Raw genomic sequence first — 27,913 nt, 5'->3', positions numbered from 1 at the left:
GAAAAACAATCCATCTAAAGTTGCAAGGTTTATAAAAGTACACAAAAATAATTTTATAAACTCCAAGGGTTGTAGAAATTTTTCCTCTAAACCAATTTAGAAATAAACTTTTTTTTTTCTCTTTATCATTTCAATAAATTTCCCTTATCTTAGACCTCTTTAAAAAAAATAAAAATAAAAATAAACTGACAACGTTAAAAAGTAGTAAATCCTACGTTTCATCTAGTCAAAAAACAAGATCACGTGGACTAGCCATATGACAGCCACGTGGACCGACCATGTGACAATCATGATATGTACCAAGTATCCAACGTGCCTATCCTTCTGCAAAGTAGCTATAATCCACGCGCGCAGGCTTACACGCGCCCAGGCAAACATCGACAACACAACATGTCTACTCGACACAATTCGAGAGATCGAGAACTCGAAGAAGCAAAGCAACCAAAAGAAATAAAGAAAGAAAGAAAGAAAGAAAGAGAAACGAATAAAAAGCCAAGGAGGATACACGAAGTGGGGTTTCGAATTTCCCATTCTTTTCAGTTTCCGCTGGTTCCATTAAATTCCATTTCCCTCTCATTTCATAATCCCCATTTGCCAAACACACACACAAAGATACATAGACGTAGAGAAAGATAAAGATAACAGAGATCGATATGGAAGGAACTTCGAGTTCTCGAGAGGCACAGATGATTGGTGGGGTATCGAGGGAAGTACAGGTCTCGATAGCTGCGACGACGATGTTTCCTGGGTTCAGGTTTGCTCCGACGGACGAGGAATTGATTTCGTATTACCTGAAGAGGAAGTTGGAGGGTTATGAGCAGAGCGTGGAAGTGATTTCAGAGGTTGAGATGTGTAGACACGAGCCTTGGGACTTACCAGGTTAGTTACGCCCTCACAAACCATGAAACCAATATATTTCATATTACTCTGTCTCTGTCTCAGTGTCTTCTTTTTGCTAATTTAGTTTTTGTGTGTGTGTTTTTTTTTTTTTTAATAGGAGACGTTAGATTTTGTGTTCTTGTTACACATGTACAACCACGTTTTGTGTTTGTTGAATTTAACCAAAAAAAAAAATCAAATAGTCCTATTTTTGTGGAGAGTAATGCTAGGATATTGCAAAATTTACCGTATCTCGTGCAAAAATTTCTATCTAGTATAAGAACCTAATTTTTATTTTATTTTAGGTAACACCTCATGTCATATATATATATATATATATATGTGTATATATATATATATATTTATATTTTTTTTTTGGGGGTAAAACACATCATATTATCTATTTTACACATTTTTAACTTGACTGATTTTGGAGCTGAAAGGTGTAAAATAGAACCATTTTTCTATTTTGCATTGAATAATTCAAATGCTCAAAGTCTTACCAACAATCACAAAAGGGTGTTTTTTTTTTTTTTGGAAAAATGTAATTCAAACGCTCATTTATTATCTTATAGGTGACACCAATCAGGGTTGTTATCATTCATTTATATGGTGAAATGAAATTTTAAATAACATGTTACCATGTTTACCCTTAGATTCATGAAAACTAAATCTGAACCATGAAATGAACCATCTCCATTTGAGGCAAATGAAGACTTTCTTGATCCTTGTTTCAATGGTTTTTCCTTAAAAATAAAAAAATAAAAAAGAGTTTCAGAACACACAATTTGTTTTATTCTGAAAACATGTTTTCAAGAACTTTTCTTTTAAAACAGCTTCTGACTACATGTCCGGTAGAGCGTCTTTAAATGTTTGGTTTAGTTGAAATTGGATCTCTACTTTGTTCTACACTATGGTGTTGCCATTTTTTTTTGTTACACAGTTATTGAACAAGTCCTGTTTGAGCAGGGAGTTATTTGGTGGTCTCATTTGACCACAATTGTATGGTTAATAAGGCTCAAAATTTGTCAGATGTGATATGACTAAAATTCATTTGCCAAGATATAATTTTTCAGAAAACAATAGATATCTTATTTGAATTTTTGTAAGGTTAGGCTGATTTAGATAAAATATCGCAAATTTTGCATTTTTTCTATATTTTGAGAGTTTAAGGAGTCATTCGATATGGGATAGACACTGAAAGACTTTGACCTGAAGAGGATGGGAAATTAAAAATCTTTAAGGCAGTCATTACTCTAGCTGGTGTGGAATGTAGTGACATGAGTGCTTAATGTGGTATGTTGAGCTAAAATAGTACCAAGATCATTTAAATTTGAATGATTCTAAACTTTTTGAAGTTTATAGCACAGAGTGGCGAAGTTATATCACTGCACTTTTTTTGGCATGAGCTATCCAATGGGATCACTACCATCATCTGGCTTTTATTGCCAGCTTATGAATGTTCTGCAGATTTTATTTCTGTTCATTCAATTTTGTTTCAGATCCCTAGTGAGTGATATGTTGTTTTAAGTTAATGAATTTTAGAAGTTTCTTTTAATAAATTGATTTTGATATATTTAAAAAAAATATGATTTCATTTCATTATTTTGACTTTATAATTGTTCATAGTTAGTATAAGCAAAATATTTTCAATCATTTATAAAACTGGAGCTTTTGTTGTCCCTTCTGTCTTTGCTAGAATATATTTAGAGCTCAAAAATTTCCCTTGTACCACGAAGATTTAAACCTTTATTTGCACATGGGGTCATGGGGTTTCATACTGGCAATTAGTCCAGCATACTTTTAGTAACTGAAATATTTGTTGATGTTCTCTTCTGATATTTAATACTTTTCTGGGTTGAACTATTACCAGAGGTTTTACCCTCTTGTTTCGAGTTTGCTTGATACTGTGGAACTTTTGAATCTTGATAGAATCTAGAAGCTACAAAACTTCAAAGAAAAAATTGTTCATTAAAGTCTGGAGTGCTGAAACATGTATAAATACTTTTAGGTTTTTATATATGCAGTGCTGAAACATGTTACAAATTCATGCATGCATGGTGGTGCAATTCTCTTGAGAAAGTTGTTTTTACTTGGGATTGGTTACTAATTATTGCTGGTGTATTTGTAACCAGCCAAATCAATCATTCAATCAGATAATGAGTGGTTCTTCTTTTCTCCTCGTGGAAGAAAGTATCCAAATGGCTCACAAAGTAAGAGGGCAACTGAAATGGGTTACTGGAAAGCTACTGGAAAAGAACGAAATGTAAAATCAGGTACCAACGTGATAGGTACGAAGAGGACTCTAGTGTTCCACATAGGTCGTGCTCCAAAAGGGGAAAGGACGGAATGGATTATGCATGAATATTGCATGACCGGGATTTCTCAGGTGACTTGTTATCATTGAGAATGTAATTCTTCTGCTAAGTATTTGAATTATATAGGGAAAAAAAAAAAAATCTTTGTTTGCTAGGTATATACAATTTATGCACCTGCAACCTTACCCTTGGGTTAGCAACTTAGGCCCATTTAACAGGGACGTCCAGTACCTCCCTGCCCTGCCCAATAGAGAGTGAGCGATTTCCTGCATAAAATGAGGACGGATATGGATGTTCATGTTACTCAAAGTGGGGTTGAGGTGGAGAGGGGATTAGTTGTCAAGATTCTACAAAGAAAGATAGAAAGGATCATGACAGAAGCAAGGATCAAGTGAAGAAGAAGACTCCCAAGTCTGCTGCTTAAACTACAGCAGAATACACTCTGCTGTTTATTCTGCTGCTTAAACGACAACTTCATAGGCTGTGTTAGTTTTCATTTTATACTGCATGTAGTTTTTGTGTCACTGGTGTTTGGTTTTAGTAAGCACGTGAATAGCACGTGTGTGGAAGTTAGTTTTTATTAATCCGGTTTTAAGGGAAATCTGTTAGATTAGTTAGTTGATCCGTTTCCCCTGTTTTTCCTTTACCAGGTGTATATATATATATAGTTAGCCTCTGTAACAGATCAGATAGATGAATATACAGAAATTTCTCCAAGCTCGAAATCCTTTTTCTCTGTTTTCCTAATATGGTATCAGAGCAATTTTTAGCTTCCGCTTAAATTTCTCAATTCCTTTTCTCCCCAAAAGTTCCTTTTCTTCTTTAGAATCGTGAAGCTTCATCAATGGCTTCTTCTGATCAAGCTTCTGCGATCTTCACTATTGACGAATCGCATCCATTTTTTCTTCATCATGCTGAAAATCCTGGTGCGATATTAGTCTCACAACCACTGATTGGAGGTGAGAACTACCCTACATGGGCGCGATCAATGGAGAGAGCTCTAAGGATCAAGAATAAGTTTTGGTTGATTGATGGATCAGCTTCTCTGACTTCAGCCATGGAGAAAGTTCCTCTATTGGTTCAAAGCTGGTCACGGTGCAATGAAATTGTGGTTTCTTGGATTGTTAATTGTGTTTCTCCCAGGATAGCCACAAGTATGGTGTACCGTAAGACTGCTAAGGAAGTCTGGAAAAAGCTTCAAAACATGTTTTCTCAGGGTAATGGACCTAGGGTTTATCAATTACAAAAGGATCTTGCAAGTTTTTCTCAAGGTGAGCTATCTGTGACTGAATACTTCACCAATCTTTCAATTCTATGGGATGAATTGCAGAATTATGAACCTTTTCCTACATGTTCTTGTGAGAAGTGTGTGTGTCATATAAATGAGAAGATCTCAAATATTCATCACAGAGAGGTTGTTATGCAATTTTTGATGGGTCTCAATGACTCTTTCTCTCACGTTCGTGGACAAATTTTGTTGATGGATCCTATTCCATCTGTTGAGAAAGTCTTCTCCTTGCTGATTCAAGATGAGAAGCAAAGATCAGTTGGGCATGGCAGCAACAATGGTCTTTTTGTGGAATCCACAGCACTTGCAGCTAAGACCATGAATCTTGATTCCAAGACCTTCAAGAAAACTAAGGAAAAGCCTACTTGCAGCCACTGTGGATTGCGTGGTCACACCCTAGAGAAATGCTATAAACTCCATGGCTACCCTCCTGGCTACAAGACCAAGCCAAGGGCTAATCAGGTTTCATATTTTGATGATGCTCAAGAATCTGTTCCTGTTACCACTCATCAAGCATTTCCTTTTACAATGGAGCAATGCCAGAAATTGCTTGCTATGATTGGAGGGAATGATGCTCAGGCCAACACTATTGCCATGGCAAATAATGTTGCTTTCAATCAAGCTTCATGCTCTCAGTCCACACCCCTAGCAGGTAATCTCAAGCACTCCATATTTTCTGCAAAACTTGTTAACAGAACTGCCTTTGGTGTTGATACTTGGGTCATGGATACAGGAGCAAGTGATCATATTGTCTGTTCTGTCTCTCTTTTTCAGTCTTATACTATTGTTTCACATTGTGTTGTTGAATTGCCAAATGGTGAATCAGCACATGTTACTCACATTGGCATTGTTAAACTTTCTAATTCTCTTATTCTTGAACATGTTCTCTGTGTTCCTTCCTTCTCATTCAATCTCTTGTCTGTCAGTCAACTTACTCAAAAATTGCCTCTGTGTCTTGTTTTTTTTGTCTCAATATTGTTTCATTCAGGACCTTTCATGTTGGAAGACGATTGGAGTGGGTGAAGTCCATAATGGTTTGTATCTGCTACAGAAGAGTACTTCCAGGACTACACCTTCTCTGTCAGATCATCTTTCCAATCACAGGTCCTTCAAGTCAGCTTTTTCCTCTTCTGTTTCTTCAAAAGACATGTCAATCTTGTGGCATTTTAGGTTAGGCCATCCATCCTTGAGCAGAATGTCTGTTTTACAGAATGTTTTACCTTCTTTTTCATCCAAATGTACTGATGTTTGCACCATTTGTCCTTTGGCAAAGCAAAAGAGATTGCCTTTTCCTTCTCAAAATAATCTGTGTAATGTCCCTTTTTCATTAATACATGTGGATGTTTGGGGTCCATATTCTGTTTGCACTCATGATGGTTTTAGGTTTTTCCTTACAATTGTTGATGATGCTACTAGGTCTACTTGGGTGTACCTCATGAAAGCTAAATCAGATGTTAAACATCTGTTAATCTCATTTTATAACATGATTTATACCCAATTTGACACTGGTATTAAAGTAATCAGGTCAGACAATGCTTTTGAATTCTCTTTACCTGATTTTTATAATGCTCATGGCATTGTGCATCAAAAGACTTGTGCTTATACACCACAGCAAAATTCTGTGGTGGAAAGGAAACACCAACACCTTTTGAATGTTGCAAGGTCTCTTAAACTCCAATCTAATCTCCCTTCTGCTTATTGGGGTGATTGCATCCTCACTGCCACTTACCTCATTAATAGGCTGCCTGTTCCTTTGTTACAAAATAAGTCCCCTTTTGAACTTCTTTTCCATAAACCACCTTCATTTGATCACCTTAGAGTTTTTGGATGTTTGTGTTTTATCTCTACTCCTCCTGTTCATAGGTTGAAATTTGACTCTAGAGCCCTTCCTTGTGTCTTCCTTGGTTACCCCTTCAATGTGAAAGGTTACAAAGTCCTTAATCTACATACTAGGAAAATCACTATCTCTAGAGATGTTATATTTCATGAATCAATTTTTCCTTTCTCTCCTTCTTATAAGTCTTTGTTATCTGCGTCACTTCCTTTGTCAATTCCTTTACATACTACTTCTTGTCATCCTGTTTTTGATGTTTCTTCTAGTCCTAGTTCTGTTTCTGCAGACACACCTTTGAATCCAAGGACTCCCTCATCTAGTCCTTCCTCTATTTTGGTTGGTTCTTTACCAATTCCCTTGCCTGCTGATCCTGATCAGTCCACTTCCATGTCAGTTGATCATCCTGCTGTGTTCACTAATCAGCAACCTTCCACCATGTCTAATGATCAACATCTTGTGCTGCCTGATCAGCCCACTTCCTTATCTAATTCTGATCAGCCTGTTACCCTTAGAAAATCTACTAGGGTCAGTCATAAACCAGCCTACCTAGATGCTTACAAATGTCATCAAGTGTCTTCTCAATGTCATGCTCCCTCTAGTACTGCCCATCCTTTGTCTTCCTACTTGTCTTCCCACAAGTTGTCCTCTAAACATTTACACTTCTGCAATATGATCTCCTCCATTGAGGAACCTAAGTTTTATCACCAGGCAGTCACTGATCCCAAGTGGAGAGAAGCTATGGCTGCTGAAATTTCTGCCCTTGAAGCTAACCATACTTGGGTTCTCACTCCCTTGCCTTCTCATAAGAAAACTATTGGGTGTAAATGGGTATATAAGGTGAAATATAAGTCTGATGGGAGTGTGGAGAGATATAAGGCTAGGCTGGTTGCCAAAGGCTTCACTCAAAAGGAAGGCCTTGATTATTTGGAGACTTTTTCTCCTGTTGCTAAGTTGGTTACTGTCAAAAGTCTCCTTGCCATAGCTGCTGTGCAAGGCTGGTTTTTATGTCAACTTGATGTAAATAATGCCTTCCTTCATGGTGATTTGAAGGAAGAGGTATATATGGACCTTCCACCAGGCTTCCACAGCAAGGGGGGGCTTGTATGCAAACTTGTCAAATCCTTGTATGGTCTGAAACAAGCTTCCAGACAGTGGTTTGCTAAGTTTTCCACTGCTTTACTCATGCTGGGTTTTACTCATGCAAGTGGTATTAGCTTGTGTCAAAGGAAATACATCCTAGACCTATTAAAAGAAGCTGGCATGATGGGGTGTAAACCAGCCAAGATTCCAATGGATCCTAATGCCAAGCTTAGTAAGTATGAAGGTAAAGCTTTGCAAGATCCTAGTTCCTATAGGAGGCTTATAGGAAGGCTTCTATATTTAACCATAACCAGACCAGATATAACCTTTGCTGTGAATCGTTTGAGTCAATTCATGGCATATCCTAGAGAACCACACTTACATGCAGCCAACAAAGTCTTGCAATACCTCAAGGCAACACCAGGTCAAGGCCTATTCTTTTCAAGTAAATCAGACCTACACTTGAAAGCCTTCACAGATGCGGACTGGGCTTCTTGTCCTGACACTAGAAGGTCTGTGACAGGGTTTTGTGTCTTCCTTGGTGAGTCTCTAGTCTCCTGGAAGTCTAAAAAGCAACAAACAGTCTCAAGATCCTCAGCAGAATCAGAATATCGAGCTATGGCAGTAGCTGTTTGTGAGGTAGTTTGGCTTCTGTATTTGCTTAGTGATCTTCAAGTCAACCATCCTCAAGCAGCCCTTCTGTTTTGTGACAGTCAAGCAGCCCTTCACATAGCTGCAAACCCGGTTTTCCATGAAAGGACGAAGCATATTGAAATAGATTGTCATCTAGTGAGGGATAAGGTTTTGGAAGGGTATATCAGAATGTTACATGTTAAAACTAATTCCCAAATTGCAGATTTGTTGACAAAGGCTTTAAATGCTCATCAATTTTCTTTTCTTGTGTCCAAGTTGAATATGGTCAACATTTTTGCCCCTCTTCCACTTGAGGGAGGGTGTCAAGATTCTACAAAGAAAGATAGAAAGGATCATGACAGAAGCAAGGATCAAGTGAAGAAGAAGACTCCCAAGTCTGCTGCTTAAACTACAGCAGAATACACTCTGCTGTTTATTCTGCTGCTTAAACGACAACTTCATAGGCTGTGTTAGTTTTCATTTTATACTGCATGTAGTTTTTGTGTCACTGGTGTTTGGTTTTAGTAAGCACGTGAATAGCACGTGTGTGGAAGTTAGTTTTTATTAATCCGGTTTTAAGGGAAATCTGTTAGATTAGTTAGTTGATCCGTTTCCCCTGTTTTTCCTTTACCAGGTGTATATATATATATAGTTAGCCTCTGTAACAGATCAGATAGATGAATATACAGAAATTTCTCCAAGCTCGAAATCCTTTTTCTCTGTTTTCCTAATATTAGTCTCTCCCTTCCTTGCCCCACTCCATGTATCCTTTATGTTTATACTAAATGTGTTTTCATAATTTTTGGGGGGGGGGGGGGGGGGGGGGAACTTTTATATAAATAATTTTATGAATTTCTTTTAATTTCTTTTCCATGTATGTACATTTTTTACTAATTTTATGTATTTATATTGTTCAATATAAAAATAAATTAATAAAAAATAAAATATTATATAAGATGGAGTGCGTGTGAAGTAAGGACAGTGATTTACCATGTCTCTTGTTTAACACCCCAAAATCCACCATCTTTCGTTCCTTCATTTCTTAACAATCAAACACCAAAAAGAAATAGTTCCCCCTTACATTACATGTCTTTCCCTTCCTGTTGCACGTCTTTTCTATTTACCCTTGTTGAGAAAGGGCTTATATCATAATATGTCCTAATTTATTTTGTGAACATTGGGATTGAGAATGTTCTTTTACATATCTATTTCTTATTCTTATTCTTTCTGAAAAAAGTTTAGGGATTATTTTCCTTGCTGCTGATGTGATTTTGATGGGAAGTGGTTTTATTGAAATGTGCATTTTCAGTGTACTAGCATTTATTAATTGTAAGATGTTTGATCTTGTTTAACTTTGTTGTATTCATCCTGGAGAAAGTTCATTAGCTGGATTCTTCCCTTCTGTTTGTGCAGGATTCTTTGGTTATTTGTCGCCTCCGGAAGAACAGTGAGTTCCGTCTAAATGATTCTTCAAACCGAGCTTCTCCAAGTCAAAGGATAACTATTCCTACTGGTAATGGTGCAGTCTCTGAAGTTGGTATTGACCAGACTGGATTGTCAGAGGGGGACAGGGCAGCTGGTAGTTTTTCTGATTCTTATTCCATTGACCAAATTGATTCAACATCTGAGTCTGAACCGAGACTGTCAACTGAGGTTACTCTGACAGAAACTTCTAGCCAGCAGAAGGTAGGTCGCATTGTTGGTTAATTGCATTTTTGAACTCCACATGGTAGCCAACAACTTGTCTAACTATAAAACGCTGCTGTGTCTTATTGTTACATTGTAGGAAACTGACTTTGAAGAAGACTGGTTTGCTGATATACTGAATGATGACATTATTAAGCTTGATGAATCTTCCCTGTCACTGGTTACTGGTAAGTTTGAGGCTGAGAGAAAAGATCAAGAACCAGTGCAAGCAACTTTTTCCCGGGTGATTCCTTTACAAGGCACAGCAAATCGGAGAATCCAATTAAGATTACGAGAAACAATGACCTCTGCTGCAGAGGTATCGGAATCATTGGAAACTGGCAATGACAACTACGTCGTAGTGAAAGATAATTGTCCATTGGAAACTGGCAATGACAACTACGTCGTAGTGAGAGATAATTGTCCAAACCAAGACAAGCAACCAGAATGTCTGTTAGATATGCTTTCTCCTAAAACAACCAATCATTGGCGAGTATCGATAGTTTTTGTTATTTTGGCTTTGCTAGCTTTGTTTGTGTCTTTGTGGGGAGGATCCAAGCAAGTCAAAAGGATAACATATACCGCTTTATATGAGCACTTTTGGCAGCGGATGTAAAATTCAGACTGGGTCTTTTTCATAACTAATGTTGATTATAAATGAAGGTTTAAATAGTCAAAACTCAAAAGAGCATGGTGTTTTAAAATTTTGGTCTTTGCCTAGTGGTTTTGCCAATCTTTTTGTATTGACGCCACTTGTTGAGAGAGAGTTGTGGTTGGGCATAATGATTTCTTATGTGATTTTCTGGTGATGTGGCCCCTGAACTTAAGTTGCAATTTAAGGTTGAACTTGAACCACCTTAAGAATACATTTTTCTTTTTCTTCTTACAATTACAATCCTTTTATGACCAACATATAGGCACGTATCATCTCACTTTTTTCTTTTCCTTGGTGGAAAATGGAAATTCAACTAAGAAAACTAAAGTGGTACAAAGTTTAGGGTACACAACACCCCAAATGTCTGCTAGTAATTAGCTTACTTGCAATACAAGGGGGTTTAAAATACAATACAAAAGGTTCCGTAGAACTATTTCCATTTTTTGCCAAAAGATCTACACAAAAGTTTCATTCGTGGTGCAAATTGTGAAGATGAGCCTCCTAAGGATTGGATCAATGATTTGCACTCATAAATCAATGCACAATAAGGGTGAGAAATGTAAGAGCATTCACATTAGCTCATCTAAAAGATTCCGTCTATTTTACACAAAAAACCTACTTTTTCTATTTTACACCATCACTTTTACAAAACACCCACATCAGTTCATCTATTTTATAACCTCTCTTATTTAAATAATCAATTTTTTCAATTATCTTATTATTTCCTTTCAACCAACCCATTTTACCCGTTTTTATACGCGCTCTCTCTCTCTCTCTCTACCATATTTTCTGATTTCTTGCTCTCTCTCTTCTATCTCTCCATACCCACTCTCTCCCTCTCGGTCTATCTCTCTATACTCATCTCTCTCCCTCTCGGTCACAAACGAATCCACATCATCTCGGTCATAAGCACCGATCCACAGCTCCGATCACAAGCATCGATCCACAGCAGCACCGATCCACAGTTCCGATCACAAGCATCGATCCACAACACCGATCCACAGCTCCGATCACAGCTCTGATCACAAGCATCGCATCGATCCACAGCAGCACCGATCCATAACTCCGATCACAAGCATCGATCCACAGCAGCACTGATCCACAACTCCGATCCACAGCAGCATTAATCCACAACTCCGATCCACAGCACTGATCCACAGCTCCGATCACAAGCATCGATCCACAGCTACACCGATCCACAGCTCTGATCCACAGCTACACCGATCCATAACTTCGATCACAAGCACCGATCCACAGCTCAGTTCTCCCTAGCTCTGATCCACAAGCACCGATCTCCCTAGCTCCGATCAGGCAAGACCCATACCCACGAGCTTCAATCAAGCGAGACCCACGAGCTCTGATAGTTCCGATAAGCACCGATCTGCGTCTTTTTTGTTTTTCCGTTTGGGTTTGTTTGTGTGTGGGTGTGTTTGTGTATCTCTCTTTTTTTTTTTTAGCAAGTGTATCTCTGTGTTGATTTTTCTGTGTGGATGTGTTTGTGTGTGAGTGTGTTTGTGTGCATCTGAGGAAAAGAAGATGAGGAGTTGAGGTTGTTGTGCACGGAGAAGAGAGAGAAAAATTGGTGCGAACAGAAATTAATAAAAAACTAAATACACATGCTACAGTGCCCGTGTAAATTTACACCGGTACTGTAGCTCGTTGAAAATTTTAGATGATTATACATGATTTTAAATGGACTAATGTAGTTTGTTTTTTGGTTCAAAATATGTAAAAGTGGCCAAAATGTATATTTTACACATTTATACAAAAACTTATGTGAATGCTCTAACTAAGCTTTCTTGTACTATGGGAACAGCGCCCTTCCAAAGGATTTGGGAGTGGAAATTTGCTGATATGACTTCAACATTATTCGCGCTTTGAGTTTATCTTCTGTCAGCTTTTCTAATTGAAGTGTGAATACCTCCCTGTCTCATTCTCATGTACAACAGTACAAGTAACGATCAACTGACTCGCTTTATAGTTCCAAGACTTAAAAATTTGGCCTTCTTGATTTGAGCATCACCCATAACTCAATTCCTATATAACTCAAATATCATAACTCAAACTCAATTCTCATAACTCATTTCTCTAACTCTATTTTTTCACTCACTCTTTTAACTTGTTTGGTTTCATATTTGGTTGCATATCTCCTCTATTTACAAAAGTGTCATTGAAACACTTAACTCAAAACTCAAAAATAGATGAATTGTGTTTTAAGTTTCCGTGAAAAGAAAAAAAAATTTATATATAAATATATATAAGGGTAAGAAAAATATTAATTAAAAAAGATTACTTCATGCGAAAAGATCACAAAGCAGTTATATAGTACAAGAAAAAGAAAAAACAGTGATATAATTCAAATTGGGACCAGAAAGTCCAATTTCTACCCAGTATTATAAAATTTTTAAGTGTAGCCATGTCTTGCTCATTGCTAGGAAGAGAAGACAGAATTCATAGGTTCTTTTGATTGGTAAGTTACACACACCAGTGGATTTTGAACCCATGATCTCGTACTGCACCTCTAGAATTTGCAAGGGGAGGAGGTGCCAATTAAGTTAAAGCTCATTGGCTACCCCGTAACTAATTTATATTTGTCAAAAGTAGACTACCTAGTTCTGGTCTTGACAAACTTGGCCCTAGATGCCCTTTTCTCCATCTTTTCCCTCTTCTTGCGGGTCTTTTCATCCTCCGTGTCTCCCTATTTCAGACACAAGGATAGATTAAATCATACCGAGTACATGTTATCTGCTGCTTTTCAAATATAAAACAAAATCTAGGGAAGAAATGGTACCTCTGAACCTTGTGACAAGAATCCTCTAATGAAACCAAAAGATTTATATCCTCCAAATGCTGGTATCTGGAAAACAACAAGAAAAATTAACTGTGTTCTTGCAAAACCTACCTTGTTTAACTATCAAGATATTCAAAAAGTATTCCAGTATACCACTAAATAATTTTCTCCCTCTATAAAAGTAAATATTAGCGTAACTTCAATCTATAAATGCTTATATATGTATTTCAATTCTTCTGAACATCATAAATACAGTTCTGTCCTTTTGGTTGGAAGATCCTCAATGCAGTTAGTTCTGTATATTTGATCAAAATATCATATCAAACATAAAAAGCTAGTTGAACAATTCATAATGAAAGCCTCCACCAAGAGGTTTGTGCTGTATATATGATCACATAAAGTAGACAGGCCTGAAATGATCAATAAATGGGGACAAACAAACTCCCAAGCCAGTTTGTCTCCGAGCAAACACTACATCAACTTAATCAAAAATAAGTCGATCAGAGATGATTGAGCTTGTATCTTCTATAAACAGCATGAACACAGATTATTATCAGAGATGTACATACAAATGAATATCAAGTGGTCCAGCATAAGGTAGTAGTGAATATGCTAATGATATACTGCTGTACTCTGGCTCTGTAAATTGAGGTTATTTCAACATCAAACAACAGCAACATTTAGTGAGCCTCAGTAAGACAGTAACCTCACAAAACAGTTGCTGGTATATGACATATACCCAATCATCAACATCTGCTCAGACATGTTTATATTAAGTTTTACCTCAAGGACACACAGATCATGTCAAATGGGAGAGATAGACCAATTGCACAAATGTATTTTGTTTTTCTAGTCAATAAAGACAAAACAGCAACTGCCCTTTTTTTTTAATCGTTTTTTTTTTTTTTTTTTTTTTAATTTTTATTTATAGCTTTTATATCAGAAATTTCTGAGTCAAATCAAGAATGTTTGTGTAAGGTTGGCCCTTCCCCATTCTGAAAGCATAACACAAGCATGTGTATGTGAATTCACGTTCACTCACCCAGAAGAAAAATTTTCTAAATACATGTTTACCAAAATAAAATGAGTAAAGAGATCTTACCACCAAGTATATATACCAAAATTTTGCAGAGATGATGGACATGACTTGTACGAAGCTCGTAATGTAAATTATATCATGTAAATAGCTGCAAGACATTACCAAATACGAGTCAAATATTTATTTCCAAATTGAAATTTAGAACAGGGGCAGCAGGGATGGGGAAGGTAGACGAAGAAGAAGAAACATTGCAGGCCATACTGGGCATAATTACAATTTATAATGTTGATAGAACAAAAATACAAACTACAGTACCATACATTCAAATATCATCTGACTACCTAATCTGTGAAAAAAAAAAGTGCCTTAAAACTCATTCCAAAAGGAATCCCCTAATATCAAATTGCTAGCATATCTGTCAAGCCAAATTTTAAGATTAAGAATAGAACAAGAAAGGAGCATAAGGACCAAAGAAGCTTAGATAAGTTTTAGGGGAAAAATATTACACAATATGGATAAGCCAACATGAATTTTTTTGCAAAGGTAGGATCCGCTATTGCAGGAATATATGTTCATAAATATATGCATTATCCTATATAAATGTCAAGTTGTATCCTCCCTATCCTAAACCTAAAAAATCATCTCCTAACATTCAAGGTGCATCTAATTGTGTCAATCAGTAACCAAGAAGTACCTTATAAATTTCAAACTTGAAAGTGTAGATGCTTATGTATCATTTAAGAATTGAAAAGTGTCTTAAAAGTATCATATGATCATATCTGATTAGATAGAGACTGCAGCTTAGAGGTATGCTATATAACTGAGGGCTATATAATAAAATCAATCTCCTTTAAGTGCACCCTCTTGCAAAAGCCATGTCAGCAAACAGCTAGCATCAAATCTAAGTTCAGCATTGCACAGAACTTTGGATACACATCAAATCATTAAATGAATGTCATTTGGGGCCACATCATAGAGTTGCCTCAGCAACCAAACAACCTTCTATTATAAGGTCTGAGGAGTATGTCACTATCAGATCCTCAATTTTAATTTTGAAATATCATGATATATATCTTATGGAACAAACTTCTTGAAGATTCAAAATCTGGGCCCAGGACACACCCTGCATTACCTATTTTAGCAAGCAGAACCAATTGCAGTCATGCAAGTTTACAAGAACTAAGTTCCTCTTGGATAAAAAAATATATGAAGCCATAGCATGCATTTTACACACGCACGCACGCACGCACACACAAAGGAGGGCACAAGGAGACACACCCACAAACTCCACCAGTACTCATATCAAACCCGCCATCAAGAAGCTCCCCATTATCATCATAACTAGGTTGAGCCATATTGGCAATTTGTTGATAGGGAATTGCATAAGCCACAGATGTGAGAACCAGACCAATCCAATGCTTCCAGGTGAAAGTTGAATGGAAGATCAGCATCCTTACCAAGAAAAAGATAACCTAGATAAGCACAAATTAGACCATCAATGTAATGCATTAAGATAGCAAAATAAACATCATGATGCAAATATTCAAGGTTAACCAATTAACTATCCCAAGGAACAATGCTAGCTGATAGCTGAGTGATTGATCGTAGTAGTAAATAAGGAAATGATAGCATGAGAAGGCATACATTGCAGGCAATGATGAGGCGCTGGAGATTCTTCATGTGTCGAGCATTCTCTTCCCTACGCTTCTTTGCACCTTGATTCGCCATATCTCTGAATGTTTGCCTCTGAGTTCAAAGATGCCCAATTCTAACCTGTGTGCAACCCTAGCAGAGACCCAACTTATTTAGTAGCAGAGCCTTGTGCAAGATTATTATGATCGGGATCCTACACAAAATCAGCAGAGGGACTTAATGGATTGACAGAAGATCCTAAGATCCTAGTTTTCATTGTAAAACAAAAGAACGTTGGTATTAGACTTGTCTATAAAAAAATAAAAAATAAAAATTTGAAATTATTTATACAAAACTTAGGTACAATAATTTATGTACAATACATTAGGTTCGTAATTAAATTCAAACACCTGTTTACATTGACCAATAAAACACAAACAATGTTATCATTTCCAACCACAATTAAATTCAATGCAGCTATGCACCTAACGTATAAACATTTTTATAATCCACGTGACTACATCTAGTGGCGTGTTCGGATTCGGTGATAGACTTTTCTAGAAAATTACTCTCCATTTTCTATATTGCCTCATCTTATCATCCAGATACCCCCATATAATCTTTTCCTATCCAGCATTTTCTCAATAACCAAACAGACCCAAATTGCAATATCCAAAAAAAAAAAAACAAAATAATCATACCAAGTAGCTGGATAATCATATAATTTCTCTCATTTACATGTTCTCAGCTCTTTTTTCATATTCAAAATGAAACCAATGAACTTGATATTAAAATATATGTATCTCCAAAGTCATCGAAACCCAAACTAAATGAGTAAATTTTACTGAACAAGCCAATACATAATAATCTGACAAAGAAAGAACTTACCTTTGTTAGCCGGAGAGAGAGAGAGAGAGCTGAGAGTGAACCGAAAAACCTGACAAAGAGAGCTAGTGAGCAAACACGAGATTAACAGACACAGAGAGAGAGAGAGAGAGAGAGAGAGAGAGATGGAAGACCAAAAACGGCAGAGAGCTTGCCGGAAGAAGATCGGCGAGAGCCGGCGGCGGCGGCGGCAGGGCGAGAAGAGAGAGTGAGAGAGGGGGCTCAGCGTGGGGAAGACCGGAGATTTGAGATTAGAGCATCGGATTGGCGTTGCCAAGTATTTTTAATCAAAATCTAATTTTGTCTTACTCGTCAAAATTATTCATGTCAAATGGGTCGGGTCAAAGTAAAACGGGTTTGGATTTGATCGGATTGCTTTCGGTTTATTTGAGACCGGGTAAAAAATAGGTCATTTTTATTTAAACGGATTCTTCTTCTTCTTCCTTTTTTTTACATGCCACAAAAAAAAAAAAAAAAAAAAAAAAAAAAAAAAACATAAATTCTTAAATTTACAGTGTTTAACAAACACTAAATGATCCAAATTGATTGCCTAAACTACGTTGTTAGTTAATTTTGGATGGATAACCATGATAGCTGAAATGTGATTTGTTTATTGTGTTGCTAAGCCAATATGGATCATTTTATTGATATAGCTAGGCATGTTAATTGGACCAGCCAATTGGCTTGTCTGATGCTAGTGCTTAGGGATTTTGTTTTGTTTTTACTAAGGGTAAAGAGCCTTAGCATTGACATAGCTACAAAATTTAGTTAAATTTTAACTTAACGGACCCTTTTTTTTTTTTTAACTATGTTTTTAACCTACATTCTACTTTTAAATACACTACATATTCAACTTTTTTTTTTTTTTTTTTTTTAACGAAGAACCTTGTAACTCAAATTGGTATCTTCTAGGATTTCCAAAAAACAAAAAAGATTAATGGTTCAAATCCTCTCTTCTTCAGCTATTGAATTTTTTTTTATTATATATATATTTTTTACTATTGCTCAATCATTCTGTCATTTTCTTTCTCCCTCTTCCTTCACGATCCTCCAACATTCCCTTCATGGTCACTTCAACTCACCTTAGCCAAAAGCCCCCAACTTTGCCTTCATAGTCACTTATGGAACTCCATCCAAAGTACAAAGAATTTCATCTTTCCAATTTCAAGTCACACATTGGGACCAAGGCATGAATCGCAGTTGATCTTAACCTCCATCGTTAGTATTCATGTCGTGACATATCTTACCACCTTTCTATTCCACAACATAGCATTTAAACTTAGTCTAAGAGCATCTCCAATGGTCTATGTAAACCCAAAATTCTCTCTATAATAGAGAGTGAAACCCAAAAAATGCTCTCCAATGAACTCTCTATTCCTGGATTTTTTTTTTTTTTTTGGCTCATGAACAGTAGCTCATCAAGTCTGATGAGCTATTGTTCACTCTTCAAATGCTTTTTTTCAATTATAATAATTAGATGTTAAATAAAAAAATGTTGGAAGATGTGTAGTTATTAAAATAATAATAATAATAATAAATGAAGAAATAATATTTAAATGAGATAGAAAATATGATAGAGAATCTGTTGGAAGTGTATTTGAAAAAGTAAGTAGCTAAAAGGTAAAAGTCACTCTTTATTCTCCAAATAGTATAAAAATTTGAAAATTTTGCTGGAGATGCTCTAAGGAACATATAATAGGTTTCATCTATGTGTATATATATATATATATATATATTTTTAATGACCTTTTTGTACTAGATTATAGTAGATTGTTTGGCTACAGAGTCGAAGATAAGCTTATTTGGCCTCATGTTCCCAACGGTGCCTACTCTGTGAAGTCTGGCTACAGGTTCCTCGTCAAAGACAAAGCTGGCCCATTGTCGCATCAGTCCTCACAAGATGTGGTTCCAAGTATTTGGAGTCGGATATGGAAGCTTTCAGTACCAAACAAAGTCAAAAATTTTATGTGGAAGGCTTGCAAGGAAGCTCTGCCAGTCAAGAAAAATCTGGTCCGGAGAAGAGTCCTTGAGGAAGACGTGTGCTGCCATTGTAAACGGGAAGCTGAGGACGGTTACCATGCTCTGTGGGACTGTTCTGAGCTTGCTGCAGTTTGGGAAACTAACATTATGTGGCTATTTTGCAGGTCCAAGAAGTTTTCAAATTTTTTTGAGCTTGCAAGGTTCGTGTTGGAGAATGACAGAAAACCAGAACTGTTTGCGACGATCACGTGGACGATCTAGTTTCGCCGGAACCAACTACGAACCAGTAATAAGCCTTTCCCGTTAGGCCAGATCATACCAGCAGCAGAGCAGATGCTTCAGGATTTCAGCGAAGTGCAGCCAACTGCTTCAGTACCGGTTTCAGCTCCTCCACAGTCTCGGCCAAAGTGGGAACCTCCCCCTCCGTCGCTCCTGAAGATAAATTTCGATGGTGCAGTCTTCAAAGAAACAAAGGAGGCTGGGTTAGGAGTGGTGGTTCGGGATTCACATGGCTAAGTGCTTGCATCATTAGCAGAGAAGATCAAGCTCCCATCATCTTCCGACGAAGTTGAAGCTCTTGCAGCAGTCCGCGCTATTACCTTTGCTATGGACCTCAATCTATCCTCTTTTATTGTCGAGAGAGACTCTGAGGTGGTTATTTCAGCCTTAAGGAGTAACGAGGAGTCTCTATCTTCTTTTGGTCACTTAATATCTTCAGTTAAGCATTATTTAGGTTCTTGTAATTGCGTTTCTTTTTGTCACATTCGTAGGTCAGGAAACTCAGTTGCTCATTTTTTAGCAAAACACGCAAAAACTATTGATGGTGTTTCTGTGTGGATGGAGGATGTTCCACCACAAGTTGCTGATGTTCTTTTAGCCGATTTGGCTGATTTTAGTTTATAAAATTTGAAGTCGGTTTCTCAAAAAAAAAAAAAAAAAAAAGATTATAGTAGATTGTAACTAAGAAATGATGATTATTATAAATAAATAAAAATACTAAGAAATGATTCTGTACTTTATTTTATTAGATTCTACTTTTTTGTTGTTGAAAATACTAAATATTTTAAAATACACACATATGAAGAGAGGGGAGAAAGTCTTAAAAAAACTGACAGTGGTATATATTTAAAAGGGTCTAACTTTTGGATATACTGCACAGATTTTAAACCTCTTTAACTCACATTCATTTTCTGATGTAGGATTAACCCATTAAAAACCTCTTTTAAGAATACTAAGTATTTTAATACATACAAAGGAAGATGTGAGAAAATCTTAAAGAAATTAACAGTGATATATATCCAAAAAAGCCACTCTTTGATACACAGGCTTATTAGATTCTACCTAACACCAAAGCTATATAATTTTTATTTGTAAGCTTTATTGTAATTTATTTATTTAGTAATTAAGTTTTTGTTTTTGTTTTTTTTTATTTATTTAAGAAAAGGTGTTATTTATATTAATAAAAAAAATCAGCTACCAATACAAGAAGAATTTTTTTCATTCACACCAAAAAATTGCTAACATTTCTAGCAATATGATGAGCGACATAATTAGTTTGCCTTTTAGCATGTAAAAAACTACAAACAGCAAAAAAATCAGCAATGTCTTTCGCCTCTTCGATCAAACAAACATAGGCAAAAAGAGAAGGGTGTTGACTCTTCAAGGAATTGATAATAAGCTCAGACTAATCAAGTTAACATGAGGTTTTCTCAAAAAAAAAAAAAAAAAAAGGTTGTAACTAAATGATAACTTATGCAAATCTCTTGGGTTGGGGAACAATATATACAGTTGAATCTCCGCCTTAACCATTTTCTGTCAATTTATAAACGGCGTCTTTCACTATACAAAAGTAATTGGATCTGTCTTTTGACGTCACCGTTTGCTTAATACTTTCAAAAAAGCAAACTCGAAAAATACTAAAAACAGAAACTTGATAGATAAACCTTAGCTTCGAGCATCAAACTAGTACCTCTGTTACTCAACCCAAAACAAAAAAAAAAAAAAAAGACAAAAACCTAGTACCCCTGTAAACTCTTATTTAACTCAATTAGCCTAAAACACAAAGACTTTTTCTTAAGTACTGTGGAAAAAGAAAACCCCCCAAAAAAAAAGCAAGCAAACGCAGTTACATAGCGTTTCTGCTACTCAGAAAAGAAGTTCAAAGAACTAGCTGGAGTCCAGACGAATTCTATCATGAATTTGGGGTTTTCTTGCTGTCATTGATTTGTGAGTTTTTTTCTTTCTTTTTAGTATTCCATTTTGTATTGCTTGTTAATCATGAGTTTTGTTTTCTGTTTGGTAGCTGAGAAAAACATGCTCGAAAATAAATTAAATTTAGTGTTTTTAATTTATTTGGGACCTTAATTTTATGGTTTTTTTTAATTATTTATTAATTGCTTAAAGTAAATGAAAAAACTTAAGTATATAATTAGTTGAACTGAACCTAATTTTAACATTACTCAAATTGATAAAGCAGAAATTCTGCATTTATTTTTGTAACTTTTGTTCTGTTCTATGGTTGAATTGCTTTCTTTTCAGTATTAATTGCTTACTTTTATTATTTATTGATTTTTATTAATCTCTTACTTGTTTGTTTATTTATACGTTTTGGCTAATCTTTGGTATAGTTATTGTGAGAGTTACGTCAGATTCTGGAATGATAGTTTAATTGCTTTGAGTTACTTTAGTATATGGGGATACAGTAAAGAAACTAACAAAAACCCAAACTATCCAACAACTCTAGTAAGTTTGAGCTAGAAAACACAACAGATGCCGAATTCCACTCGTATAAAGTCTTCCCAAAAAAAAAAATACTTCAGCTTCATTGAATGTAACTCGTTCCTTTCAAAACAATGATTTATCTTCAAATATGCCACATTAAGCACAATGGAATAACTTTCAAAGTCTCCCCATTGCTTCTTTTCTTTTGCCAAATTGTCCTTCCAACAAGATAATAAGTCCATCATGGGACTAGGCATTACTCATGAAACATCAAACAAAGAAAATACTAGAGACCACATTTCTCAAGCCACTGCACAATGGAGAAAGAGATGATCCATTGACTCTCCATGATTTTTAAACATATAACTCCAATCCATAATATTTATCATTCACTTCCTCAGGTTATATGTTTAAAAAAATTTCCGCAATGCAACATACCATGAGAAAAAGGTCTTCTGTGGTACATGAACTTCCCATATGCTTTGCTAAGGAGAAAATGTCCCCTTCTTTCTCTCAGTGCCTTGTAGGAACTCTTTGCTTGAAAACAATAGTTTTTCAATGGGATCATCACCAAATTTTCTATCTCCTCTCCACAGATCTTGGTAGCATATAGGTCATCCAAAAACTGTTTCATCTATTCTAGCTCTCGATCATGAAGCTCTCAAGAAAGTAATGGATTCCAATAAGAGAAATCATTTATGTATTCTAGATCATAATCTGCTACTGACATCTCTGTCCATAGCTATTAGAAAAAAATTTCAGGATAGCTTTCCTTGAGTGTAGCAAGACATTAAAATGGAATCCAATTGACCAAAAAAAATCCAATTGACTTCCAATATTAAAAATAAGATTAAACTATATTAAAACTTTCTTTGCGCTTCCCCATCACTATTGCTTACAAAACCCCCTTCAATCTATTTGATGGTACTTTGGCCAAAATTTTGTAAGTACTCCCAAAAGGCTAATGGGCCTAAAGTTCTTCCACTTTTTTTGGTATCAAAACCACAAAGAAAGCTTTTGGACTTTTTTCAACCATTCCTTTGTCATGGAAATCAATGAAGAAGCTGATTATGTCCTCTATTACTACACTCCAGTAGTTTTGGAAGAAAGTAATGGTAAACCCATCCGGACTTGGAGCTTTGTCTCTATTCATGCCTTTTAAGGCATGTAGAACCTTTTCCTCTCATTGTCACTCGGAAAAGGCTGCTGTTCTTGCATGGACAACATCCCATCCATTCTAGGTCTCCAAGCTTCCTATTCCTGGTAAAGATCATTGTAAAATTGTTCAATATGCTCCCTGATTTCATCTTGGTTGGTGGCATCACCAATTTTTAGGCTTCCAATGAAATTATTCCTTCAGTGAGAATCAACCAAATGATTAAATAACCCAGTCTTCTTATCCCCTCCCTTTAGCCAAAGAGCCCTTAAAGTTCTACCTCCAACCTGTCTCCTCTGTGAGCATTATCTTTTGAACCTCCTTTTTAGAGTCTTTCCTTATAAGTTTCTCTTCAATAATCAAGTTTCCTTCCTCCAATCCATCTGTTAAAGTTGTTGGGTGATTCAAGATGTTGATGCATGTGGTCTCATGATGGAGCGTGGGCCTGTATGATTTTGGAGGCTCGTGGGCCTGCATGACGCTAAATGTGTGGCACATGGGCCTGAGTAAGACGCTCACATGGAAATTGATGTGGCACCCATGTTGACGTGGTAGGCAATGTGACACACTAATGTTTGGTTGAGATGGCAGGACCCTGTGTCAAAACATGACAGAGCATGGCATACTGACATGGCTAGGGCTAACGTGGCAACACCCTATAACGCCATGTGGCCATGCACATGTGGCATCCCTTTTTTTTATTTTTGTGGTTTTGTTGGAGCTACGTGGAGCCCATTTGTCGTTTGCAAGGTACCACCTTTGTTTTAGTTGAAGAAGTGGGCTTGGAGAAGGCTATCGAAATAATGACCCAGCTTCTCAAAGATTTGTCAAGCAAACAGTTGTATTGATTTGTAAGCCTTCAATATTTCTATGATTTGGTGACATTGCTTTGGTAATTAGGGAGAAAACTTTGAGAAGTACCTTAATGTATGCTATACCCATGTTTCAGAGTGTATTCAGTGCAGCAGAACTATCTGCTCATATTTCCGTGCTGATGACGACATGTCAAAGTACACCAATTCTTGAAGAAATGGAATTCTGAATGGGCTACTCATATCCAAATCATAATGAAACATTGAAACAACCACACACATGAGCAGCAGCCTTTCAGGAGTCAGCTATTTTGGCCCTGGTTCTGGCACCAGTACAGGTATAGTCAAGTTAGGTATGTAAAGACTATTGGCTTATTGGAAGTAGATTTGGTGGTGTCAATGCTCGGAGGATCCAAGATTGATGATCAGTTTCGTTGTCGTTGGAGGCAAAGCACACATGGTGGACGTGTTGGAGATCATGCACCACACAGCATATCTTGTTGGGCTTGGCATCAACGAAGACTAGCTTGCAACTAGGTTTTGATAAGCTAGGTTGCTGTGGCATTAATGGCACCGTGAATGGTGGATCTAAAGCAGTTTTTGGTGGCAACACTAGGGTTTTGGCCAAGGTGATGGTGGCCTTGGGGCTTCATTTGGGTTTTGACAGAAACTTGGATGGGTTTGGGTACTCGAATCAAGTTTGGTGATGGGAGATTTTGTTGTGTTTTATGACTGTAGCATGCGTTCATAAGTACCAATGCCCTTTGACAAGGCCATGACAAAGAGAAAAGAGATGGGTTTCAAAAAAAAAAAAAAGAGATTGAAGGACTTGGTTGGGTTCTTGACCAACTGGGAGATACTTGGTGGGTGGCGACACTGTCCAGATTTGTGATGTTGTGCACCACCTTGCAGCCTATCTGTGATGGCTATGGATTTTTTTTTTCTTTTTGAAATTGGGAAACTCAAAGGGAATGGATCAGCCTAGCTCCGATACCATGTTATAGTTGTTGAGTGATTGCAGGAGAGAAAAGAGAAAAGTGGAAGCAAAGCAAGGATTTAATGTGGTTGGGCCTTACACCCATAGCGGAAAACCTTTGATAGCTATTGAAGTGTTTATTACAATGGCTCAATGTAGGGTTTACATAGTAGAGAACTCTAGACTAACCCTAGGGTTAGTTTGCTTACTCTACAAGCACATGGGCTTACATTAGGTTTGATCTCTTGGGCCATAATATCTTTAACACCATGCAGCTTCCTAATTTCCTCTAAAAGGTTTTCCTTCCTTACTGCAACATCTCCAAGAGTATCCTTATTCCAAAATTTCAAATCACTTTCAAGTATTTGACTTTATGAGCTAATATATAACCAGGAGACCCCTGGTTATGATAGCTCCCCCATCAATCCCAAATCCCTGTCATTATTTTTAATGTCCCCTCCTTTCACTTGGGAAGCAAATTATGTTAAAATCCCCCTTATACGCCAAAGCACCCTTCATCAAATCTGGATACCTGCCAACTCTGTCCAAAGCCGCCATCTTTTTGCATTAGCAATAGTACCGTAAACTCCCAAAAAAAATCATTTAAAATCATCATCCACACTTTGAAATCTACATGAAACAGAATAATCCCTAACAGCCTAACTGCATCTTCAAGCTTCTCTACAACTCTTCTATCTCACATCAGCAGAATACTTCTTGAAGCTCACAATGAGTCTAAATGACTCCAATCTAAGAAATTATCCCCCCAAATGCTTTTAACTATACTTCTATCATTTGCCCCATCTTGGTTTCTTGAAAGCATACAACTGTTTTCTAGTGCTGCAGTAGATTGTTAATTCTTGTTCTTTTCTCTCCATCATTCAACCCCCAAACATTCTAGGATAAATTTTTCAGTTGCATGATGATTATAATAGAAAGACTCTTGCCTTTCTTGATACTGCTCCATTTCACTCTCCTTTGTGTTGTAATTAAGGGAACTAGCCATAATTTTCGGTTCCCACACCTCCTTAGCCACATTTCTTGGCCTCTGTTAAGCAACCTTGCTTTATTATATTATTCAATTTTAGAGAACAACCTCACAATCTTGCCTTAAAATTCTGTAAATTATGTTCCCAAGAATTTGCTAAAGCTCTTTAATCATAGCATCACCCATTTAGAGAGATCTACATCTTGGTTGTCATCCTCCGTCTCAAATCTTTTTGTGGGTAGGTCACTAATGGTTGAAGTTCCATGGGACCTTCATATAGTGCCACTTTCAAACCTGTGAAGCCATTCTCATCACCACTTCCCATCTTGCAAAATAACTTTGTCCAACTGAGCCCATCACTGCCACTGATTGCATCACTTATATCTTCTCTTCCTTCAATATGAATTACTATTATGCTTTGTCTTGCTGCTGAAATCATTATTGAAGCCTACAGCACATGGTCAGTGTGAATGCACAATTGAGAGTCAAGAACTTTTGTTGATCCAACTTGACCCCACTGTATATGTGTTCCAATCACCTCGGAAGCTATTATGAACACACGTAACTGGTTGGTTAAATTCTTTCCAAACTTGTATAACGCATGCAGATTCCTTTCCCCAGTTAATTGAACTGCCCACACCCTTCCAAACTTCTCTTTACTCATCTTGCCAAGTTTAACAACTAGCCTGGTTTATAACTCCAGCTCTGAGTCTCTCACCTATACATGCCGTGGATTTTAGGGGCTTGGGCCTTTAATTGATTGTCCATCCCAGCTAACACAATATTTCAGCCCCCTGCTGGGCTTGCTTTAACAACACGACTTCCTGTTAACGTTAACATTATTTGGTTGCTAAGGAAAGGAATGACTTGAATTCAATTTAGAATTTTGAAATTTGGGGGATGCATTGTTGGAAAGTCACATACTCTAAAGGGTACTCCATATGGCTATGAGGTTGAATTGAGGAGATATTCAGTATATGCTAATTAAAACATTAGTATGTAACATATATAACTCTTTTTATACTCTATTTTTATTTTTCTTTCCCTGGTTTTCTTTGTGTCAAAATGAGGGTTTTGTTGTGGGAGATTTAATTGAATGGCAAGAGTGGACAATGATATTTCTTGTACAATGCTGAACAGGTTTTGTGAGCTGCTTGTAAGGATGTCAAGACCCATGTTGCTTGTTTTCCTGTTGCTTGTACTCATAATCACTTCTCAGTTTGAATGGAAACAACAGCTTGTGATTGACCTTGACTCAACTCCGAGCATCTCACAGAAGCAGCACCAAATTTCAAAGCGGGAAGAAGTTGTAAAAGAGAAGGTTAAAACTTAAAAGCCAACCTTATTTATTGTCATGTGTGCCCCTGTAATTTGGTTGGTGGGTGAAGATGGTGGTTGTGCAAAATGCTTTTGAATATTAAGATGCTTTCAGTTTATCGGTAGGCAGTTGAAATTCTTTGAAATGCATGTTGTTCTACACATGCTACACAATCAATACATTGCTGGTTCTTGAGCATATTTCTTTTATGAATTTGGTTACTTAGTTAACAAGTTTCTACCTCCTAATTTAGCAGTTGCAAGCTTATGAATTCGCTTGTCAATTTCTATTGTGCCATATCAATCAAGCACTTTGATACTTTTTTGTTGGATACAAAATAAAAATTCTACACTAACCTAATCTGAGTGTATAGGTCTATATATGTGTTAAGCTCTCTGATACTTTCTGATGTGTCAAACTTGCTGCAGATCATTTTATCACAAGAGAAGAGCATTCAGAGACTTAATGAACTTGTACGTAGTCTCCGAGAACAATTGCAGCGGTGTAGAGACAATAATGAGACTACAAATGACAATGCAAGCCCTTTGACTGAACATGTTATTGAGCTTGAACGACAGCAGATTCTGGGAAACTAGGCTGGGACCATGCAAGTTCCTGTTGGTAATGCTCAAATTGTAAAAATTCACCCAGGTTTCAGTTTGGTGCAAGTTCCACATCTTCATATTCATGATGTTAAAGGTCCATTTGCCCTTCGATCTTCATTCATGTGAAGATGCCATTAATATTTAAGGGTCACTATGGATCACTATAATGGTAATTATTATAAATTGAAAATCATTAATAGTTGTACACCGTATTAAATGTAAAGTTATTAAAAGCTACAATGCCATTGGAGCAAGCTATGAACGGATGCAAACAATACTGTAGAGAATGTACACCGTACTGTTGTCAGCGGAATTTTCGTTTGCAAATGGTAACAAGCTGCAAATTGTGCAATTAATACGTTCACGAAAACTGAAAACTTCGGGTCCATGGCTCTCAATTGTTGTACGATTGCTTTTCTTTTATGGGTTGAATTCAATGTATACTTGGTGTAGGTTATAACAATCCACTCAATTTTTTAAGTGGAAGAGATTTTTTGATAAATTTACTATTTGGATTATATTATGTTTGTATATTTTTAATGTTTGCAAAATTTTTAGATGATCAAAGATCAACAGTCATGTTATCAATCAATTGTTTAAATTCAAGTTTTTATAATTTAAAATAATACATAAAAGA

The 27,913-nt window shown here is 36.6% G+C and overlaps 3 protein-coding genes and 1 long non-coding RNA gene across 6 annotated transcripts; 3 read left to right on the top strand and 1 right to left on the bottom strand.

The window, feature by feature from the left end:
• Positions 1–406: 406 nt before the first annotated feature.
• Positions 407–10,422, top strand: LOC126721033 (NAC domain-containing protein 60-like). Its single transcript, XM_050423995.1, has 4 exons — positions 407–879; positions 3,015–3,268; positions 9,446–9,718; positions 9,819–10,422. Exons 1-4 carry the CDS (start codon positions 654–656, stop codon positions 10,332–10,334), a joined length of 1,269 nt encoding a protein of 422 aa, XP_050279952.1. The 5' UTR covers positions 407–653; the 3' UTR covers positions 10,335–10,422.
• On the top strand, positions 3,536–8,743 carry LOC126721053 (uncharacterized). The gene is made up of 2 exons (XR_007653800.1): positions 3,536–3,849; positions 8,667–8,743. It is a non-coding gene; the product is annotated as an uncharacterized LOC126721053 (long non-coding RNA).
• Positions 10,423–12,725: 2,303 nt separating the features above from the next.
• On the bottom strand, positions 12,726–16,998 carry LOC126721043 (uncharacterized). 3 transcript variants are annotated; one of them, XM_050424007.1, is made up of 7 exons: positions 16,855–16,998; positions 16,724–16,772; positions 15,848–16,049; positions 15,482–15,675; positions 14,267–14,351; positions 13,165–13,230; positions 12,726–13,071 (listed from the first exon to the last, which is right to left on the bottom strand). In XM_050424007.1, exons 3-7 carry the CDS (start codon positions 15,929–15,931, stop codon positions 12,979–12,981), a joined length of 522 nt encoding a protein of 173 aa, XP_050279964.1. In that variant the 5' UTR covers positions 15,932–16,049; positions 16,724–16,772; positions 16,855–16,998; the 3' UTR covers positions 12,726–12,978. The 3 variants fall into 3 exon arrangements, with proteins under 3 accessions (XP_050279964.1, XP_050279973.1, XP_050279963.1); XM_050424016.1 differs by having other exon boundaries at positions 15,482–15,655; XM_050424006.1 differs by lacking the exon at positions 16,855–16,998 and having other exon boundaries at positions 16,724–16,845.
• A 3,642-nt stretch (positions 16,999–20,640) lies between these two features.
• Positions 20,641–27,632, top strand: LOC126721049 (uncharacterized). Its single transcript, XM_050424030.1, has 3 exons — positions 20,641–20,926; positions 26,494–26,674; positions 27,100–27,632. Exons 2-3 carry the CDS (start codon positions 26,516–26,518, stop codon positions 27,265–27,267), a joined length of 327 nt encoding a protein of 108 aa, XP_050279987.1. The 5' UTR covers positions 20,641–20,926; positions 26,494–26,515; the 3' UTR covers positions 27,268–27,632.
• Positions 27,633–27,913: the final 281 nt, after the last annotated feature.

Source organism: Quercus robur, chromosome 1 (assembly GCF_932294415.1).
Source record: "Quercus robur chromosome 1, dhQueRobu3.1, whole genome shotgun sequence".
In the NCBI taxonomy this organism is placed as follows: Eukaryota; Viridiplantae; Streptophyta; class Magnoliopsida; order Fagales; family Fagaceae; genus Quercus; species Quercus robur.
The sequence above is the reverse complement of the archived record's forward strand: the minus strand, read 5'-3'. Positions and strand labels throughout refer to the sequence as shown.

Bases quoted from the DNA above. Each gene is read 5' to 3' on its own strand.
- LOC126721033 (XM_050423995.1), top strand. From the start codon at position 654: ATGGAAGGAACTTCGAGTTCTCGAGAGGCACAGATGATTGGTGGGGTA. The intron at 880-3,014 runs GTTAGTTACGCC...ATTTGTAACCAG, and splicing joins CGAGCCTTGGGACTTACCAG to CCAAATCAATCATTCAATCA. The intron at 3,269-9,445 runs GTGACTTGTTAT...CTGTTTGTGCAG, and splicing joins GCATGACCGGGATTTCTCAG to GATTCTTTGGTTATTTGTCG.
- LOC126721043 (XM_050424007.1), bottom strand. From the start codon at position 15,931: ATGGCGAATCAAGGTGCAAAGAAGCGTAGGGAAGAGAATGCTCGACAC. The intron at 14,352-15,481 runs GTGTGTCTCCTT...AATGTCTTGCAG, and splicing joins AGTACTGGTGGAGTTTGTGG to CTATTTACATGATATAATTT. The intron at 13,072-13,164 runs GTACCATTTCTT...TGTCTGAAATAG, and splicing joins TCTTGTCACAAGGTTCAGAG to GGAGACACGGAGGATGAAAA.
- LOC126721049 (XM_050424030.1), top strand. From the start codon at position 26,516: ATGTCAAGACCCATGTTGCTTGTTTTCCTGTTGCTTGTACTCATAATC. The intron at 26,675-27,099 runs GTTAAAACTTAA...AACTTGCTGCAG, and splicing joins AAGAAGTTGTAAAAGAGAAG to ATCATTTTATCACAAGAGAA.